Source organism: Heptranchias perlo, chromosome 26 (assembly GCF_035084215.1).
Source record: "Heptranchias perlo isolate sHepPer1 chromosome 26, sHepPer1.hap1, whole genome shotgun sequence".
NCBI classification, from domain to species: domain Eukaryota; kingdom Metazoa; phylum Chordata; class Chondrichthyes; order Hexanchiformes; family Hexanchidae; genus Heptranchias; species Heptranchias perlo.
The window spans coordinates 19,133,691-19,153,040 of record NC_090350.1 but is presented as its reverse complement, the minus strand read 5'-3'; the positions used below and the strand labels follow the sequence as shown (position 1 = coordinate 19,153,040).

Genomic DNA, 19,350 nt, shown 5'->3' with positions numbered 1-19,350 from the left:
TTCCCCTCCAGTACAGGAACCATCTCTAAAATATGACCATCACAACAACACACATTGCTGATGGATTTCTCACTAATACAGAAACTATGTAAATAATCCTTTCTAGAATGCACCCTTCTCTCGGGCATTCTTCTAATGTAGATAGTCTTAGACTAAGTACAATCCAACAGTTTTATAAAATTCAAAGTCACAATTAAGAGTGGCCAAAAGGACCATTTAGAACAGAGTCATTTTAATTTAGATGGGAATTAACTCTATTCAGAGGTTAACAATGTATTTCTTCTTTAAAACAATCTTTTTATTTGATTCTCCAAATGCAAAATGATACAGTAAGCACAGCATGCAGCAGGTAGAGGGTTTACAGAACTAAGAATACAACTGAGGTAAAGGACCAGATGATGAGAGACTAAACTTAAGAAGTCAGTGTACGGATCAGTAAAACACACCAAGGTAGAAAGGTAAAATGAGAATATTTGAACATTAACAAAGTATTCTGGGGTTGAGTTTCTGCTTGTTTATGCCGGTAATATCAGCGCAATCCCAGCGGAATTGGCCGAACCAGCGTAAAAGATCGGGGAATTTTAAACGTGAGTTACGCCCAAAACCACTTACGCTCGTGTTTTCTGCGATCATTTACGCTGGTTTAAAATTCAGTTCACTTGAATCAGACCCCGCCCACAAAACTGGCCACAAGCCCAGATCGAAACTGCGAGATTCCACGATTGTACTGGTTCGGGAATGTTCTTCAAATTGCGCTCATTTTCCTAGCGCACAGGCACTAGTAGGCACGTCTTAAAAGTATTTCACGTCAAAAACTGTTTAATTTACTAAGAAACTGACTAGTGTACACCAATGAAACTGTTAAATGGTTCAAGTATAGCTTTTTTTTTTAAGTCATTTTCAGTGATTTTAAATTAAGTTACTCACAGGTGGAGGACTTTACAATCTTATTAAAAATACTTATTTTTGCTGATAAACCCATTTTATTTAACCCATTATTAAACCCAGTATTAATAAAACTGCACCAGGTTACCACTCTTAAATACATCAACAACAATACCAACAATGTGCATTTATAGAGCGCCTTTAATGCAGTAAAACATCCCAAGGTGTTTCACAGGAGCATTATCAGACTGAATTTGACACCGAGTCACAAAAGGAGATATTAGGACAGGTGAACAAAAGCTTGGTCAAAGAGGAAGGTTTTAAGGAGCGTCTTTAAGGAAGAAAGGTAAGGAGGCAGAGAGGTTTAGGGAGGGAATTCCAGAGCTTAGGGCCTAGGCAGCTGAAGGCTCGGCCAGCAATGATGGAGCAATTAAAATTGGGGATGCACAAAAGGCCAGAATTGGAGGAGCGCAAAGATCTCAGAGGGCTGTAGGGTTGGGGGAGATTACAGAGATAAGGAGGGGTGAGGTCATGGAGGGATTTGAAAACAAGGATGAGAATTTTAATATCGAGGACCGGGAGCCAATGTCGGTCAGCGAGCATAGGGGTGATGGGTGAACGGGACTTGGTGCAAGTTAGGGTACGGGCAGCAGAGTTTTGGATGAGCTTACGTTTATGGAGGGTGGAAGATGGGAAGCCAGAGCATTGGAATAGTCAAGTCTAGAGGTAATAAAGGCATGGATGAGGGTTTCAGCAGCAGATGAGCTGAGGCAGGGGCGGAGACAGGCGATGTTATGGAGGTGGAAGTAGGCGGTCTTGGTGATGGAGCGGATACAGGATTGGAAGCTCATCTCAGGGACAAATAGGATACCACGGCTGCAAACAGACTGTTTCAGCTTCAGACAGTGGCTTTAATGGAGTCGGTGACTTGGGAACGGAGTTTGTGGCCGGGATCGAAGACAATGGCTTTGCTCTTTCCAATATTTAGTTGGAGGAAATTTCTGCTCATCCAGTACTGGATGTTGGACAAGCAGCATTGCAAATCAGAGGCAGTGGAGGGGTCGAGAGAGGTATTGGTGAGGTAGAGCTGGGTGTCATCAGCGTACATGTAGAACCTAATGTATTTTCGGATGATGTCGCCGAGGGACAGCATGTAGATGAGAAATAGGAGGTGGCCAAAGATAGATCCTTGGGGAACTCCAGAGGTAACGGTGCAGAAGTGGGAAGAGAAGCCTTTGCAGATGATTCTCTGGTTACAACTGGATAGATAAGAATGGAACCAGGCGAGAGCAGCCCACCCAGTTGGACAACGGAGGAGAGACGTTGGAGGATTTGGTGTGGTCAACTGTGTCAAAGGCTGCAGATAGGTCGAGAAGGATGAGGAGGAATAGTTTACCACGGTCACAGTCACATAGGATGTCAACTGTGACTTTGATAAGGGCCACTTCAGTGCTGTGGCAGGGGCGGAAACCTGATTGGAGGGGTTCAAACATGGAGTTACGGGAAAGATGGGCACGAATTTGGGAGGCGGCAACACGTTCAAAGACTTTGGAGAGAAAAGGGAGGTTGGAGATGGGGTGGTATATAGCAAGGAATATTTTTAATGGAAAGAGAAAAAAGAAACAATTACATTCTATTACGCTGTCCGATTACACTGGTTCATGGAAGATTTTACGTTTGTGATTATGCAAATGTGTTTTAGCGGAAACTTGAACTGTATCCTAACCAGCGCAATTTCAAGCGCATTTTGGGCGCAATTCCCCGATTGCGCCCAAAACAGAAACTCTACCCCCTATCTCTTAGCAAAAAAAAAGGGCTAGAAACTTGGCTTAAAGTGCCAGGAACATCAGTAAGACAATGAAAACTCAGTAAAATTGAACTCTATGAATTGTAACACAAAAAGGATGCTACGGTTTTAACACATGAACCATCACCATTACTACAATTGTGTTGGAATTAACACCATTTACAATCCCACCCCCTGCACAAAGTGGGATGTTTGCATTGAAATACACATTCAATCCCCCTCCGCACCTCCCAAAAATGTTTCATCACAGGTTAACATGTTTCAAATTTCATAGGGTGAAGAACATACTGCAAGCTACATGATATTTTCCCCCATTAACAATTGTAAATGTGAAACTTTGTACTAATTCCGTACTGTCAGACTGGCCGTATAAACTGTTTGATGAATGCAATAGCATTTCAACACAAAAGACTAAAATCAAAAATAGACCATAATCCAAGAATATTTAGAAATACTTTTGGTTGTTACCAGGTTCCAAATTGTTACCGAGATCACCCCACATTAGAAAATTCACAGAAAATTCTTTTGCAAATGATTCATAAAAACTAAATTGTATACCTACTGAAAGCTGGAAAGATATAGTGTAGGCCAGAGGTGCCTTCATCTGGTGATTTCAGTCCTGTCAGTCAAACTGTAAATTTGGATATTCTACAGCCGAATGTCCCTTCCTCTTCCAGACACCACCCCACCCCCCCCCCAACACCCTACACGCAAGCTGTTTAACTCTTCATGATTATGTTTATTATTTGATAGATAGCATTCCTTCATTTCCACCTGCTTAGTCCCAGCCGACCTCCTGAATTTAGATCAAGGCACTGTATTAATCCCCTTCGATTGCCATGTGGTACATATTTTCCTTTTACTTTTGCTTTTAGCATCAAGCATGATCCAAACTGGTCCCCAGCGCCTGGAACTGAGGAGAGTGCTGGTTACTCTGCCTTCTGTTTCTTTCGGTCTCTTCCTTGGACATAGAGGAGCAGCAGCAGTAAGCCAAGGCAGACGGCAGCTGGTGTACACATGTAAAGAGGTTCCTTCAGCATCAGGAGGGAATAGATGGCACCTGCGGAGTCATAAACAAAAACAGTTAAATACACTACTACCTACCTTTTACAAAGTTCATAGCTTTCCCCTGAACAGCAAACAGCAACTCCTGGCTTTAAAGACAGAAACCATTTAGATGGACTATTTCAAGGGATGGTCACTCGTTGAAGGAAAACTCCAACGTCCAAAACAACTTTCATCATTTTGTTTTTATAATTTCCTTTCATTCTATTCTGAAGGTACTGACTCATGCTGGAGTATGGTCCACAGGCCTAACAACTTTCTCATTATCTCACTCATTCTTCATGCCGAAGACTAGACCGTAAGTGTTGGCTGTCTACATGACCATGAAGGACAACCCAGCAATGCCCAATTGCATCATCAGCTGATGTTCAACATGTGCACTCTTCCGTTAAGATTCACTGGATAGCGATCGGGGGTGGGAACCCTGGCTGATATTTTCTCCTTTGGTCCAGATATTAAGTCAAATACCACCTGGCTGAGATAAGCTAACAACAGCAAAGCAACTTACACTCATGTAGCACCTTCAACACAGCTTCACAGTTGGGTATCAAACCCAAACATGAGTAAGGAGGAATTAGGGGAGATAGCCCACAGCACCTTTAAAAAGGTAGGTTTTAGCAGAGACTGAATATGGGGACCTTCCTGATGTGTAGAATTAACTATTCTTTCAAATTTGCTTTTACATTAAAAAATTTTATGTCTTTGAAGGTGGCGTTGGCTTAAAAAAATATTTGAAAAATGGCATCCTTTTCATTCCAAGTAGTTCTTGTTCCTGAAACACAGAGTCTGGAGAGTCCCAAAGACAAGACATGCGCAGTAGAGTATACATTGGAGGCTGTTGTGCTGAAATGAATAAGTGGTCTGGTCAGACTATATGTTAAATGCCGTGTTTGGTTTGGTCAATGATACACAGGAGGGACATTCACGCCCTGGAGGTGGAGCAGAACGGTCTGGGATTTTCAGCTTGGGCAGAATCCTGGTGGATCTTCAGCAGGACTAGAGTTCCACCCACCCCATTGGGCCATCCCTACCTGGCCAATTATCTGGAGTCAGGGTTATTTAAATAATGTCAGCAGGTTCCTCATAGGGTTCCTGTTTCCGTCAGGAAGCCCACCTCAGGGAGAGAGGAAAATCACCACAGGAAGTCTGTCGCAACGTATCGGGGCCAGCTGCCTCCTCTGAAGAGGAGTATAACTTTTTTTAATTGTAGGATGGTCCCCACTTTTGATTCAACTCCCTACTGGGCCTTTAAAATTTAAATGCCACTTTCACACACCATAGCAACGCTGGATACCAGGAATGCATTCCCTTTGAATACGCTCACACGTTTGGGCAGATGTATTCTGTCACTTCCAGCCCAAAATGACTGGAAATGGCAGGGGAGAGTGGGTAGACAGGGAATTCCCAAAGAATTTTCCACCCCTTGTCCTCTGGAGTTACACATGGAACTGGCGGCAAATTCTGGTGCTAGTACTGGGAAACTGAATCATGAAAAAAGACTGGAGATACTTGGACTCTTTAGCCTTGAAACTACTGAGGTATACACAATATTAGTTAGTTTAGGACAAGTAAATCAGGAAGGCTACCTTGACAGCAAGAAATAGGCCACAAGTTCAAACTAGCAAAAGGCCTAGATCAGGAAGGCTTCATATAGAGTCACCAAACACATGCAATGGACTTTAGCTAGGACAGTAAAAGTAAAAACCAGAAGTCATTTAAGGCAAATTTGGAGGTGTGAACTGTAGATTTTTCCTGATGGATGAGCTGTGATGGGATTAAGTGCCTCATCTCTATCGATCTTGTGACCAATTTTGGGAGCACCTATTAATTATTTACTCCACTTAAATTAAGGGCCTGTTAAGAATTCTGCTTATGAGAACTCTGCCCATCACTTGCTCCAACTCACAAAACACTGATCTTTTGTGAAAAATGCAGATGCAAGCCAGATCATTGCCCTGCCTCTGTATTTTTCACAAAAGTTCAGTGAGTTGGAGCACATGGATTAGGGGCAGAGTTCACATAAGCAGCGACCAAACAAACACTGATTTAAAATTGTAAATTGTTGATACGCTTTCCTCGGGGAGAAAACAAAGTTAAAAAAATCTGCAGGCACGGCTCTCCTGATGGTCCAACTGCCCATCCAGTGTGGTACTGAGCTACACAAACAGGAAGAGCCAAATTTCCAATCCCTGGTTTGTGATGAGTTAGCTTATCTCAGCTGGGATGGCAGTGGAAGCACTGCAACTGACCTCAATGTTCCTGGGCTGGGAGGTTGGAAATCAGTCAAGGTACCGGCTCCTTACCACGTTCCGGTGACTTCTCCTCGAAAGTTTGCAGAACTAGCAGAAGCCTGATGGCATTAATCCAGGCTGCCCTCTTGGCTGGGGAGACTTCGCAAAAGGGAGATGATCAAACCACCAAAAAGAAAACAGAAATCCACAAGACAAAACCTGTGTGATCTACACCAGCCCCAGCCACATCAGAAATGCTGTCTACTATAATAGCCTGAGATAGAAACATAGAAAATAGGAGCAGGAGTAGGGCATTCAGCCCTTCAAGCCTGCTCCGCCATTCAATATGATCATGGCTGATCTTCTATCTCAATACCATATTCCTGCTCTCTCCCCATACCTCTTGATGCCTTTTGTGTCTAGAAATCTATCTAGCTCCTTCTTAAATATATTCAGTGACTTGGCCTCCACAGCCTTCTGTGGTAGAGAATTCCACAGGTTCACCACCCTCTGAGTGAAGAAATTTCTCATCTCAATCCTAAATGTCCTACCCCGTATCCTGAGACTGTGACCCCTCGTTCTGGACCCCCCAGCCAGGGGAAACAGTCTCCCTGCATCCAGTCTGTCTAGCCCTGTCAGAATTTTATGTTTCAATGAGATCCCCTCTCATTCTTCTAAACTCGAGTGAATACAGGCCGAGTCGACCCAATCTCTCCTCATACGACAGATGGGGTTGTGCTGATGGTTTCTATGTACCAGCTCTAGTCTCGGCCATGGCATCAAGCTTATGTAGCAGTTCATGAGAATAACCTGTCCCTTTAACTTCCCTTTAAAAAAAAAACTTCAAAACTAAACTGAATTTTGCTCCCTTTTGCCACTATTTCTTCTTCAGGTGTTATTTTCAAGAGTTCTCCTGAAATGAAATAAAAATTATGGATGTCACAGGGCTTAAATATCCTAAAAGTATTTTTTTTAAATTGATGATTTTTTGGGACCTTATGTTGCCATTCATTACAACAATTATTACACCTAACTACAAGAGGAACACCACAAAGGCAGCTAAAACCAAAACCAAAACCACTGCATTTTCAAAAAGACTTGCATTTATATAGCGCCTTTCACAACCTCAGGACATCCCAAAACGCTTTATTGCATTGAAGTACTTTTTTAAAGTGAAGTCACTGTTATAATGTAGGAAACATGGTAGCCAATTTGCGCACAGCAAGGTCCCACAAACAGCAAAGTCATAATGACCAGATCATTTGTTTTAGTGATGTTGGCTGAGGGATAAATATTGGCCAGGGCAACAGGGAGAATTCCCCTGCTCTTCTTTGAATAGTACCATGGGATTTTCCACATACAACTGAGAGGGCAGATGGGGCCTCAGACAGTACATCATTTCCTCAGTACTGCACTGGAGTGTCAGTCTAGATTTTGTGCTCAAGTCTCTAGAGGGCGATTGTGAACCCACAACCTTCTAACTCAGAGGCGCGAGTGCTACCACCTGAGCCACAGCTGACACCGGCCAGAATCAGTGATTACCAGCATTAATCAGACGTGTTTAAGAATCCAGCTCCCAGTTCCAAAAACTTGCTAGAAATTCCACTTTTGCGCTGGTCAGCCCCGTGATATTCAAATAAAAGGGGACACGGATGGATAAGTTCTAAGGTTACCTGGCCCACAGCACAATGGAGGAGACACCCACTTCCCGTTCGTCTGGAGTGTAGGGGCTGTTCTTCCCAAGTACAGCAGTCAGTCACTAGAGCACTCTGTGATTACCAGCACCGTTATTGATTTCCCCTCCAGTACAGGAACCATCTCTAAAATATGACTGTCACTACATCACACATTGCTGATGGATTTCTCACTAATACAGAAACCTTGTTGAAAACCCTTTCTAGAATGCACCTTTCTCTAGGGCATTCTTCTAATAGATGACTACCAAAGACACTCTTAGACTAAGTAAAAGTACAATCCAACAGATTTATAGAATTCAAGGCAACAATAAGGGATGGCCAAAAGGTCCATTCAGAACAGGATCATTTAAATTTAGATGACAATTAATTCCATTCAGAGGTTTACATTGTATCTCTTTTTTTTAAAACAATCTTTTTATTTGATTCTCAAAATGCAAAATGATACAGTAAGCGCAGCATGCAGCAGGTAGAGGGTTTTACAGAACTAAGAATACAACTGAGGTGCAGGACCAGATGATGAGAGACTAAACTTAAGAAGTCAGTGCATGGATCAGTAAAACACACCAAGGAAGAAAGAGAAGTGCTGCTTCCCTTTTAAAATGAGAATATTTGAACTTTAATGAAGTATTCTATCTCTTAGCAAAAAATAAACAAGTGCTAAAAACTTGGCTCAAAGTGCCAGGAACATCAGTAAGACAATGAAAACTCAGTAATAATGAACTCTAAACAGTAAAACACTAAAAGCATACTATGCTTTTAACACATGAACCATCACCATTACTACAACTGTGTTGGAATTAACATCATTTACAATCCCATCCGCTGCATAAAGTTGGATGTTTGCAATGAAATACACTTTCAATCCACAACTCCCGAGGATTTTTCATCACAGGTTAACATACTTCTAATTTCAAAAGGTAAGGAACATACAGCAAACTATATGATATGCTTTCTGCCGTTAACACTTCCAAATGTGAAACTTTGTACTGTTTCTCTATCAGACTGGCCATATAATCTTTGATGAATGCAATACCATATCAACACAAAAAAAAAGGAAAGACTTGCATTTATATAGTGCCTATCACAGCCTTAGGACATCCCAAAATGCTTTACAGGCAATGAAGTACTTTTTGAAGTGTAATCACTGCAGTAATGTAGGAAACACAGCAGCCAATTTGTGCAAAGTCTCACCAACTGCAATGTGATAATGACCTGAGAATCTATTTTAGTGATGTTGGTTGAGGGATAAATATTGGCTAGGATACTGAAGAGAACTCCCCTTCGCTTCTTTGAAACAGTGCCATGGGATCTTTTACATCCACCTGTGGCACCTCAGTTTTACATCTCATCCAAAAGATGTCACCTACTGACACTGCAGCACTCCCTCAGTACTGCACTGGAGTGTCAGCCTAGATTTTGTGCTCAAGTCTCTGGAGTAGGACTTGAACTCATAACCTTCAACTAACTCAAAGGTGAGACTGCTACCAACTGAGCCACAGCACGGTTGTCCCCAGTTTCTATATTCTTACCAAGATCACCCCACATTAGAAAATTCACAGAAAATTATTTTGCAAATGTTTCACAAAAACTAAATAGTATACCTACTGAAAGCTGGAAAGATACAGAGGTGCCTTCATCTGGTGATTTCAATCCTGTCAGTCAAACTGTAAACTTAGATATTTTACAGCTGAGCATCCCTCATTCTTCCAGAACCACCCTCCCGCACCCCACCCCCATCATACAGACTACAAGCAAGCTCTTTAGCTCTTCATGGCTATGTTTAATATTCGATAGATAGTATTTATCTATTTAGATAGTATTTATCATTTCCACCTGCTTATTCCCAGCTGACCTCCATATTTTACTTTTACTTTTAAAATATTCGGACACTAAGCATGATCCAAACTGGTCCCTAGCGCCTGGAACTGAGGAGAGTGTTGGTTACTCTTCCTTCTGTTTCTCACTGTCTCTTCCCCATACATAGATGAGCAGCAGCAGTAAGCCAAGGCAGACGGCAGCTGGTGTGCACAGGTAAAGAGGTTCCTTCATCGTCAGGAGGGAATAGATCTCACCTGCGGAGTCATAAACAAAGACAGTTAAATACACTGCTATCTACCTTTTACAAAGTTTACAGCTTTCCCCTGAACAGCAAACAGCAACTCCAAACTTTAAAGACAGAAACCATTTAGATGGACTTTTTAAAGGGATGGTCACTCGCTAAAGAAAACTCCAATGTCCAAAACAACTTTCATCATTTTCTTTGACAATTTTCTTTCATTCTATTCTGAAGGTGCTGACTCATGCTGGAGTATGGTCCACAGGCCTAACAATTTTCTCATTACCTCACTCATTCTTCGTGCCTAAGACTAGACCGTAAGTGTTGGCAGACTACACGACCATAAAGGACAACCCAGCAACGCCCAGTTGCATCATCAGCTGATGTTCAACATGTGCACTCTTCGGTTAAGATTCACTGGATAGCAATCAGGGGTGGGAACCCTGGCTGATATTTTCCCCTATAGTCCATATACTGAGGTCAAATACCACCTGGCTGAGATAAGCTAACAACAGCAAAACAACTTACACTCATGTAGCACCTTCAACACAGCTTCACAGTTGGGTATCAGACCCAAACACCTTTGAAAAGTTAGGTTTTAGCACAAACTGAACACGGGACCTTCCTGGTGTGCATGGTTCTGTACTAATCCAGACAGGTAGCCATGTCCAATTGCAAGGGTTAATTAATTAGTCATCAGCACTTTGTCGACACAGTAAAAGGTTATTTGATAGGGAATGATTAACATCAGCCATTGTGGATATTGTGAGCAGCCTTTTCAATCTAAGTTTCGATAAATGTTGGTGCTGGAAGAAGAAAAAAATTCACAAAAATTGTTTTCTTTTAATGGAGTTTAAACAGAAGAGTCTTTTGTCTGATAATGACCATCCTACACTCTACTGAAACCTTTAAAAGCACACAGACACTAAGTATCCCAAACAGCAGCAACAGATTAACATCACAGCACCCAACGTTCTCTCCTCAGTAATGGAGTCATTCTGACACTTGTTTTTCCTGTGCAGATGAAATGATAACAAAAATAATCAATGCTTGGAACCAGATATTGGACCACTGTTCTGTGTGTTAAATAGAATCTGCTTAGAGTCTGGAGTTTCCCTCCAAGAATCAGGTAACATCCTGCACACAAAATATTTCACAACCCTTATGTTCTTATCCTGTGAATCCACATAAGCAGCTAGATTTATGAGAATGGTGAAAGAGGCTTTTTAATTGAGGAAAGAACCAAAGAGAAGATTAGAAAAATCAAAAAGCAATGATTAGGTGATATGAGAGGGTGATTAAAGAAATGAGACAGAGAAAAGAGAGAGAGTAATGAGTCCAGTAACCATTTCAGGACACTGGGACACTTGTAGGATGAACTGGTATCTATGAGCGTTTGTGATAGTGATAGGGACCTCAGGAGACTAGTTTCTGCAGCTTTAAAAGTTAAAGTAAATTTTAAGCTAACATGGGATTTATTTTGGATTCTGAAATCTCTTGTTAAAAGCTGTTACAAGTTTGAAATGCTATCTCAACTCCCCAAATCATACCAACAACATCCCATCTCTCTTTTGATCTGTTCCACTGGATATTAATAGGCAATTTTAGGAGTAGAATATTTTGAGTTAGATCTTCCTCTTTGTTCAATAAAGGAGTAAACAACCTATTTATTAAATAGTTATTTATAACCTGCTAACAAAATAACTGGTGCACAGGATTCATAAAAAAGCAATTTTCTGCAATATGATTTTGTTACTCAGAATTGCAACAACAATACAAAATCAGCCAATCATGCAATGACTGTAATAATGGCCCTTCAAAACTTTATAAGCAGTTATTGAGCTACTTAACCTCAACCAACACCACCAAACAGATTAAACTGGTCATTCATCTTATTGCTGTTTGTGAGACCTTGCTGGACACAAGTTGGCTGCTGACTTTGCCTACAAAACAACAGTAACCACACTTTAAACATAACTTATTGGTTGTGAAGCACTTAGGTATGTCCTAAGGTCATGAAAGGTGCTATAAAAATGCAAGTTCCTGCTTTCTTTCTATAAATGACAAAAAGTTTCTGGTTCTAGCTGTGGAGTGCAGGGTACTTTAACATTATTACTGATTAAAAACTGAGAAACTTCCGATTTAATCGAGTCCTTGCATGTAGATGGAACAGTTTCATAAGATCATAGAATAGAATCATAGAATGGTTACAGCACAGGAGGCCTTTCGGCCCATCGAGCCCATGCCGGCTCTTTGTAAGAGCAATCCAGTTAGTCCCATTCCCCCGCTCTTTCCCCGTAGCCCTGCAAATTGTTTCCCTTCAAGTATTTAACCAATTCCTTTTTGAAAGCCATGATTGAATCTGCTCCACCACCCTTGCAGGCAGCGCATTCCAGATCATAACTACTCGCTGCATAAAAATGTCTTTTCTCATGTCGCCTTTGGTTCTTCTGCCAATCACCTTAAATCTGTGTCCTCTGGTTATCGACCCTACCGCCAATGGGAACAGTTTCTCTTTACTTTATCTAAACCCTTCACAATTTTGAACACGTCTATCCAATCTCCTCTTAACCTTCTCTGCTCTAAGGAAAACAACTCCAGCTTCTCCAGTCTATCCACATAACTGAAGTCCCTCATCCCTGGAACCATTCTAGTAAATCTTTTGTGCACCCTCTCTAAGGCCTTCACATCCTTCCTAAAGTGCGGTCCCCAGAATTGGAAACAATACTCCAGCTGTGGCTGAACCAGTGGTTTATAAAGGTTCATCATAACTTCCTTGCTTTTGTACTCTAGGCCTCTATTTATAAAGCCCAGGATCCCGTAAACTTTTTTAACCACTTTCTCAACCTGCCCTGCCACCTTCAACAACAGGTACACATATACCCCCAGGTCTCTCTGTTCCTGCACCCCCTTTACAATTGTACCATTTAGTTTATTTTGCCTCTCCTCATTCTTCCCACCAAAATGTATCACTTCGCACTTCTCAGTGTTAAATGTCATCTGCCATGTATCCGCCCATTCCACCAACCTGTCTATGTCCTTTTGAAGACTATTACTATCCTCCTCACTACACTACCAGTTTGCTACACTACCAGTTTTGTTTCATCTGCAAATTTTGAAATGGTGCCCTGTACACCCAAGTCCAAGTCATTACTATATATCAAAAAAAGCAGTGGTCCTAGTATCGACCCCTGGGGAACACCACTTCCTCCAGTTCAAAAAACAATCGTTCACCCCTACTCTGTTTCCTGTCACTTAGCCAACTTCGTATCCAAGCTGCCACTGCCCCTTTTATTCAGTGGGCTTCAATTTTGCTGACAAGCTTATTATGTAGCACTTTATCAAATGCCTTTTGAAAGTCCATATACACATCAACCACATTGCCCTCATCAACCCTCTCTGTTACCTCATCAAAAAACTCAATCAAGTTAGTTAAACATGATTTGCCTTTAATAAATCCGTGCTAACTTTCCTTTATTAATCCACACTTGTCCAAGTGACTATTAATTTTGTCCCGGATTATCGTTTCTAAAAGCTTCCCCACCACCGAGGTTAAGCTGATTGGCCTGTAGTTGCCAGGTTTATCCTTACACCCTTTTTTGAACAAGGGTGTAACATTTGCAATTCTCCACTCTTCTGGCACCACCCCCATATCTAAGGAGGATTGGAAGATTATGGCCAGCACCTCTGCAATTTCCACCCTTATTTCCCTTAGCAACTTAGGATGCATCCCATCCAGACCGGGTGACTTATCTACTTTAAATAAAGCCAGCCTTTCCAGTACCTCCTCTATCAATTTTTAGCCCATCCAGTATCTCATAACCACCTCTTTTACTGTGACTTTGGCAACATCTTTTTCCTTGTTAAAGACAGATGCAAAGTACTCATTTAGTACCTCAGCCATGCCCTCTGCCTCCGTGCGTATATCTTTTTTTTGTATCACATAATAATATATTTAAGTGTATGGACCCGTTTCGTGTTTCAATACAACTTCAAAACATGGTCGAAGGTAAAAGAATTGATCATCATCAGGAAACCGGCTTTGTGGTGACTGAAAGCTTGATCAATTGGTTTTAAGGAAGGTCAGAAAAGAGAAGAGGGAGTTTGAGAGACGGAGAGGTGTAGAGAGGGAATTCCAGAGCTTACGGCCTAGACGCCAAAGGCACAGCTGCCAATGGTGGGGGGAAAGGGATTTCCAGATGCTCAAGAGGCCAGAGTTGGAGAAATGCAGAGTTCTCGGAAGGTTGTAGGGCTGGAGAAAGTTTCAGAGATAGTGAAGAGTGAGGGCATGAAGGGATTGGAATGAGAATTTTAAACTGGAGGCATTGGGGAACCAGGAGCCAAGGTTGTCAGCTAGCATGGGGGCCAGGAAGGAAAGTTGGGTGGTCAGCAGTTTATTGGAAATGGGGTCAAGAGTAGGAGTGCGTCTCATGGACAAGATGAACTCAGAAAGGGCATAAGTGGACATAGGAGAGAAATGAGAAAACAGGTTCAGGGCAGGGCAGGGGAAACCTTGGGAGAGGTTTAGCTTGGTAAGTAAGAGGAAGGGGTGATGCTGCAGAGGCAGGTGAATGGATGGTCTCAATATTGGTGACAAAGAAGTCCATGAGCTCCTTGTACTTGTTGTTGGAAGTGAGGGTGGAAGGGGCAGGGCACAACGTTTTAAGGAGATGGTGAGTGGTGGAGGAAAGGAGCCAGGGGTTATCTTTGCTTCCCAGGATGATCCTGGAGTAATAAGCAGTTTAGGCAGAGGAATCCTGAGGAATTTCAGAGACATTCTGTTTTATACCTTATCTTTAGCAATAAAGATAAGGTATAAAACAGAATGGCTCTGAAATTCCTCAGGATTGCACCTGACAGTGTCCTCCAGCCCGGAGATTGCAAGGTAATATGGGAGGAGGGCACTTCATTTGCATGGGTCACTCAAGCACAAGTAGCACTTTGGGCACATCTCCAAAACCTGCCTGCAGGACACTCTGGGGATCCGGGCCGGGTTGGGGGGGGGGTGCCCAGGCCCCTCACCTATGGTCCCATCAGCATCCCTATCAAGGGGCCAATCTGAGGAACAATTTTTTAAATGTTACATTCTTCAGGGTTCCAGGCTGCTTGCAGGGCTTTGACCTCTCTGGTGGACCCACACGTGCCCTTGTGAAGGCCGGCATGCTCCATTCACTCAGCGGCCAACTGCCGGAACTACACCGGATCCCTTTCCAGGCTGATGTATGGCGGGACAACTGGAGAGTTCCGGACCAAGTGCCTCCACAGTAGAGCCTCAGAATGAAAGTACGGAACTAAATGCCCGTGTTTAAGATGCACAAAATGGAATGACAATAGTTGGCTGGGCTCTGCCAGGGGTCGGGGTGAGGACACCATATTCTATATTCAGTGTATCTAAACTGGGAAGGTTGGGGGGGTGGGGGGGGTGGGGAAGAGCTATTATTCCCACTCCTGATTGCGAAGTGTACAAGTTGTTGCCGGGGAGATCAGGATCAGGCTCCGTTTAACCAAACGCTCATCATGTGAGTTCAGGTGTCTTGGGCAAGGCATTAAAGGGGTGGAACAGCACCTCAGCCTTTAGATGCAGGTTTTCCCCTTGTTCTAATTTTGTTCATTCTTTACTGTGCGCAGACAGGATTTTTCCAGAATAATCTGATCTCTTCTGCAATTGTGGTTAGGCGAGATAGGTACGTGTTAAAAGTTATATTCCTCATGTACTTTCCATCTAAGCTGGGTTTTTAGTTTAGTGGTGAGAACTAATTAAAAGTTTGCAGTTCTTTTCAATGACGAAAACCACATTCAGCACACAGGTTCTAACAATTTAAAAATGACCTGGGACTTTTCATACACCAAGCCTATAAAACTAGCTTGTTATGAGAGTGCTTGGAATTGGTGATGTAAACAGCAACTTCCTATATACATGAAGTAAAACCACAATCATAAATTTTATTCAAAAAAAGCAGTGATAAGCATCATGTTGAAATTACCCATCACCTCATAAGCTTGAGCGTGTGACTGTAAACGAATATTAAATCATTTCCCACCTAAAATCTATGGTGGATGAAAGATTGCTCAATTTACGTCATTTGATTGTACATCTAGCCTCATGTATTTTTTCCGGTATTGTCACTAGGTTTATTTAATGTATTGAAACTCTGTAAGAGAAATTATACTTAAGTCAGCGAGCTTCAATATTGTTTTGATAGGCTTCTTAATTCATTGCCTCCAATTCCTCCCACTAACACCCCCAGTATCAGACCTGTAACCACTCGTACACACCTCACTACTCCGTCTTCAGCCACAACACATCTTAGGAAGGACAAAACTAGAATATTATACTTCTAAACACCTATAGTGAGGCTCATGAAAATTTAATGCATTCCGCATTATGCTCCCACTTTCAAAGAAAATCCTGTAAATTAATTTCAAGTTGGGGTTGGTCCATTAAAATTCTGTAACTGGGAGTCAGTGGGAATTGGTTTGGTCCATTGGATTTCTGGGCTTAGACCAGAGTAGATGGGGCAATGCCAGTGTTTGCAGGTACCATCAGCCACTCAATTCCTCTAGTCTGGTTGGCAACATTTACACCGCCAGCCAGGGACAAAGTGTTACCCACAAGTGCAGTCGTGAGACTTGAGCCAGCTTGACCTCAGCTGCAAAGAATATGGCACCATTCCTACAACTACTCTTAGTGAACATAGGCCTTTGTTGGGCCACACATGGTGCAGGACACACCCTGATGTTGGTCCAACCACACCTGGCACGGAGCAAGCAGTACCTAAAGAAAGACCGACCCGCATTCCTAGTTTTTCAGTTTCATCTGATATAGATGTGGCTAAGGTGTGATAACACTATCACTTGTGGATGGCATGGCGGTATAGGTGTCTACACTCATACTGTTCAAGGTTCTGCCAGGGAACGATCTCATTGTTGAGCACAATGTGGTAAATATGGTTGCGGGAGAGGAAGCTTAGGTGGTTACTAAGTTAAGCAAAGGCTGAAGAGCAAAACCAGACTGAAGCAACAATAGCATTGGCAGCAGCAGTGAGCTCAGCCCACATGGCACCGGAAGCAGTGGTCAGGTCCCAGGGAGAGGAGGATTTTGCTACCATAGAGGCACCGAGTCACTGGGAAGCAGGAGCCGAGGCCACTCCGCATAATATAGCACAACAAGCAATCAACTAGGGGAGTCCAGTGTTTGCTGTGACTGATATTAATCATCCTCAGAAGTGACATGGGTTGTAGTAGAAATTCCATACATAAATCCAAAATACAAGGGAGACTAATAACCAGAGGCCTCCATCTCAAATCTGTTATCAGTGCAGTATCTGGAAAACAGGGATTTGCAAACAAATATTCAGTCCTGCCTTTCAGACAGTGGAATGAACCTCAATAAACACGGCCGTGAACCTCAATAAACACGGCCGTGAACCCCATTAAACACGGCCGTGAACCCCATTAAACACGGCCATGAACCCCATTAAACACGGCCACGAACCTCAATAAACACGGCCACGAACCCCATTAAACACGGCCGTGAACCCCATTGAATACAGCCGTGAACCTCAATAAACACGGCCGTGAACCTCAATAAACACGGCCGTGAACCTCAATAAACACGGCCGTGAACCCCATTAAACACGGCCATGAACCTCAATAAACACGGCCGTGAACCCCATTAAACACGGCCGTGAACCTCAATAAACACGGCCGTGAACCCCATTAAACACGGCCATGAACCTCAATAAACACGGCCGTGAACCTCAATAAACACGGCCGTGAACCTCATTAAACACGGCCGTGAACCTCAATAAACACGGCCGTGAACCCCATTAAACACGGCCGTGAACCCCATTAAACACGGCCATGAACCTCAATAAACACGGCCGTGAACCCCATTAAACACGGCCATGAACCTCAATAAACACGGCCGTGAACCCCATTAAACACGGCCGTGAACCTCAATAAACACGGCCGTGAACCTCATTAAACACGGCCATGAACCTCAATAAACACGGCCGTGAACCCCATTAAACACGGCCGTGAACCTCAATAAACACGGCCGTGAACCCCATTAAACACGGCCGTGAACCCCATTAAACACGGCCGTGAACCCCATTAAACACGGCCATGAACCCCATTAAACACGGCCATGAACCCCATTAAACACGGCCACGAACCTCAATAAACACGGCCGTGAACCTCATTAAACACGGCCGTGAACCCCATTAAACACGGCCGTGAACCCCATTAAACACGGCCGTGAACCTCATTAAACACGGCCGTGAACCCCATTAAACACGGCCGTGAACCCCATTAAACACGGCCGTGAACCCCATTAAACACGGCCATGAACCCCATTAAACACGGCCGTGAACCTCATTAAACACGGCCGTGAACCCCATTAAACACGGCCGTGAACCCCATTAAACACGGCCGTGAACCTCAATAAACACGGCCGTGAACCTCATTAAACACGGCCGTGAACCCCATTAAACACGGCCGTGAACCCCATTAAACACGGCCGTGAACCCCATTAAACACGGCCGTGAACCCCATTAAACACGGCCGTGAACCTCATTAAACACGGCCGTGAACCCCATTAAACACGGCCGTGAACCTCATTAAACACGGCCGTGAACCCCATTAAACACGGCCATGAACCCCATTAAACATGGCCATGAACCTCAATAAACACGGCCGTGAACCCCATTAAACACGGCCATGAACCCCATTAAACACGGCCATGAACCCCATTAAACACGGCCATGAACCCCATTAAACATGGCCATGAACCTCAATAAACACGGCCGTGAACCCCATTAAACACGGCCATGAACCTCAATAAACACGGCCATGAACCCCATTAAACACGGCCATGAACCCCATTAAACACGGCCATGAACCTCAATAAACACGGCCATGAACCCCATTAAACACGGCCATGAACCCCATTAAACACGGCCATGAACCTCAATAAACACGGCCATGAACCCCATTAAACACGGCCATGAACCCCATTAAACACGGCCATGAACCTCAATAAACACGGCCATGTACCCCATTAAACATGGCCATGAACCCCATTAAACACGGCCATGAACCCCATTAAACACGGCCATGAATCTCAATATATCCTTTTAGAATAATGAGATTAATTAAGGTTTTGAAATAAAAGAAAATTGAGGTGCACATCAACTTTTTACCTGATTTGACCCAGAGCACAGCAGCAACATTTCTGTATCAAAATCAAAAACATAAGAGGAAACGCAGAGTTTTATTTTCCCACTGATTGGTACTTTTTTTTAAGTTTTACTTTATTAACCAACACTGAAAATTGACAGAGATTTTGGGGATATTGTATGAAAGAGGTTTATATTATGGCAGCTTAAAATTTAAATGGGTCACCTGCAGCCACGTAGGCAGAGATGGAAAATTCTGCTACCCAAAAGATACACAGGGCGGGTTTGACTGTGTCAAATCAACAGTGACTCCACAAATGGATTTTTCTGACAGACAGAAGCCAAAGAGGCTGACCTGCTAGAATGTTTCTTTTGAGCACCACCTGTTAACATGAAATTAATGCTTTGCAACTGAGCTCCCTTAATGGCT

At 43.0% G+C, this 19,350-nt stretch overlaps 1 protein-coding gene across 2 annotated transcripts in view; it reads right to left on the bottom strand.

The window, feature by feature from the left end:
- Positions 1 to 276: 276 nt before the first annotated feature.
- Positions 277 to 19,350, bottom strand: part of LOC137342530 (transmembrane protein 35B-like) — a 51,404-nt gene continuing 32,330 nt past the window's right edge. Inside the window, exon 3 of one of the 2 annotated variants that reach the window (XM_068006466.1) lies at positions 277 to 3,752. In XM_068006466.1, coding sequence (XP_067862567.1) covers positions 3,622 to 3,752 — 131 coding nt within the window. In that variant the 3' untranslated portion in view covers positions 277 to 3,621. Of the gene's footprint in view, positions 3,753 to 8,080; positions 9,758 to 19,350 lie in introns of those variants that run through there. The other variant, XM_068006467.1, reaches the window with a different exon arrangement.